The 2,773-nt window shown below is 40.1% G+C and overlaps 1 protein-coding gene across 1 annotated transcript; it reads left to right on the top strand.

The window, feature by feature from the left end:
• The first annotated feature begins 640 nt into the window (after positions 1–640).
• On the top strand, positions 641–2,473 carry LOC124272209. The gene is given in 2 exon segments (XM_046707362.1): positions 641–1,294; positions 1,296–2,473. Coding segments are annotated over 2 exon segments (1,041 nt in total). The 5' UTR covers positions 641–931; the 3' UTR covers positions 1,974–2,473.
• Positions 2,474–2,773: the final 300 nt, after the last annotated feature.

Genomic DNA, 2,773 nt, shown 5'->3' with positions numbered 1-2,773 from the left:
GTGGTAGACGATGACTTAAAACAAAAATTAAAAGAATCTCCATTCGTCACTGCGTTGGCTGATGAAAGCACAGACATTACCAATCACAAACGTCTAGTAATTTACTGCCAGATCATTTCACATGACATGTCTGCTCAGAAGCAGCCCAGGAGGAATGGAGCATGATCAAAAGGGTTGTGCTTGCACAACAGTACCCACGAGATTCTATTCATGAACTGTGGAGGTTGCTTAGCAAATACCATGGCAATGAATTTCCTAACATCTTGAAGCTGGCTCAGCTGTCCCTGACACTGGCTATACATACAGCAGGTTGTGAGAGGGGTTTTTCGGTGCAGAATCAAACCTTAACCCCCTCTCGCAATCGGTTGTCTGTAGCCAGACAGGACATGCTAATGAGAGTCAAAATGGGCCCTTCCAGGCAAGAGTTTGACTTCCCATCAGCAAGTGAAAGAACACAAAAGAAAGGAGGCTATATGAATTGAAAACATGTAAGTAATGACATGTGAAAATAGAGGACTTATGTGTTTTTGTTGTTTAGTAAATAGAGGACTTACAGACCAACCATAAAAGTGTGTTTGTTGTTTAGAAGGACCGGTTCATTTGGTGTAAAAGGAATGTCCCAAAACTTTCGCCTAGGACTATTGCAAGTTAAATCAAGATCAAATTGTTGATGCGAAAAGCTGAGGAGGAGAAAGACACGAATCAACATAAAAGAAATAAAAGCCATTTATCAGAGGCCAGACAATTCACGCTTAGTTCCAGCACGTAGATTTGCCACAAAAGAAGGACCGGATATCTCCTGTTAACCTCTGTAAAGGAGGAACATGCCAAGTTCCTGAAAGAAAACAGTAGCAATGTAAGTTTCAGTACATTTGCTGCATTGAGGCCCAGGAATGTCCGTCTACTTTCCAAGTCGCATAGAGAGTATTGCATGTGCAGTTATTGTATGAACATCCGGAACAAGCTGCTCTGTTTAGAGTCTGTCATCAGGACCAAATTGGTAAATGAAACCAATCTATTGGACATTCTTCTGTGTCCAAAAGCCACCAGTGAACGCTTCTTTGCATCGGCATGCTTAAAGGGGAGTTGTCCTTCCTGTTCCAACTACAGTGCAACTTTGCAGAAAAGGTATGAAAGCATCTCACCTGAAAAACAGCCGTCATAGAATAGATGGGAGAAGATTGACGGCAAAGTTGTATTAATCACCAAGGTTGGCAACAAGGCAAAGTTACTGAAAGAGTTTGTGGACGAAGACATCCAGAAACCAAGCCAGGGTACCACGTTCCTGCAGCACGGTACACACAGCCCAATGGCAACAGGACCAATTCTCTCTTATTAAAACAAATCTGCCTGATAACTGGTGTCTCCAAGTCATGGACTTTGCCAAAAATAGAGGAATTTGCTATCAGGAGGAAGTGAAGAATGCCTTTTTCACCAACACTCAGATAACGATACATCCCATTGTGAGTTATTATAAGAAGGAAGGCCAATCTGAACTGGTGAGGGAATCATCCATCATTATTTCAGAAGATCTGGTTCATGACTTTCATGCAGTCAAACATCATAAGTCTATAGTGGCTGAACACCTGGAAAGGCAATCAGGTTCGATGCCTGAGAAGTTTGTACTTTTCTCAGATGGATGTGCTGCCCAATACAAGTCAAAGGGACCTTTTGCTGACTTGTCTATGCAAGAAATACCTACATCAAGAAATTACTTTGGATCAGAACATGGCAAAAATGAATGTGATGGAGAGACTGGGATATTAAACAGGGCTGTAGATAGGGCTATCATTGGCAAGAAGGCTGTAGTTACCAGTCCTTTAGATTTGTATACATACTGCAAAGAAAACTTGGAACTAGATGAAACGCTGTCCAAAGAAAATATTTCTTTGTCAAGCAAGGTGAGATCTCAAGAGAAAGACCAGAATCAAATGTTAAACCTATCAAGAAGACAAGACAGATCCATTATATAGAGAACACAGGCACCAATTATTCCATCAAGTCAAGAAACCTGTCATGTTTTTGTCAGTCATGTTTGGATGGTCACACAGATGCTTGCCTTAACTTGAAGTATGTGGAGGAATTCAAAAGTCATACACTGTCTTTGATTCCAGAATGTTTGTCAAAAGAAGATATGAAAATGGAGACTGAAGTATTTGGAAAAAATGAAACAGAAAAGAATAAAGGAAGAGATAACTTGAGGCCAAGTACAAGCTGTAAATCAGGTGAAAATGTTAGAAGAGATGTCCCCAGTCAAACTTCTCATCAAGAATCAAATGAGATCACGACAGATTTTCAGACAAAAAACATGTCTAATAGTGGCAAGAATAAGAGTAAAACACAGAAAGCTGAAACCAAAACATTGAAATCACTGACAATGGATGGGAAACTGTACCAAAACATATTTGCAAGCAAAAGTTTTGAAGAGCTTGAAATACTGGCTGAAGAATATCATGTTCTCCCAATTGCAGAACCACACAAACGAACTGTAGACAGGGCTTCCATGTCATTGGTTCCTAATGATGATGACAGTCTGCTTGATATTTTCCCAACTCTCATATATGGAGATGGAAACTGTTTGCCTAGGTGCGGAAGTTTGTTTGCCTATGGCTCTGAAGATAAACATATAGATCTTTGTATGAGAATAGTTCTTGACCTGGTACATAATAAGAATGACTATTTACAGATGCCATCAGCTAAGAACTATGCCATGTATTCGGATTTATACATGGGTGAAAAGTTAACACCAGATGCGAAAGAACAACTATTTGAG

This window comes from Haliotis rubra, unplaced genomic scaffold, assembly GCF_003918875.1.
Source record: "Haliotis rubra isolate DU_JTF1 unplaced genomic scaffold, ASM391887v1 Scf1670, whole genome shotgun sequence".
Taxonomy (NCBI): Eukaryota; Metazoa; Mollusca; class Gastropoda; order Lepetellida; family Haliotidae; genus Haliotis; species Haliotis rubra.
The sequence above is the reverse complement of the archived record's forward strand: the minus strand, read 5'-3'. Positions and strand labels throughout refer to the sequence as shown.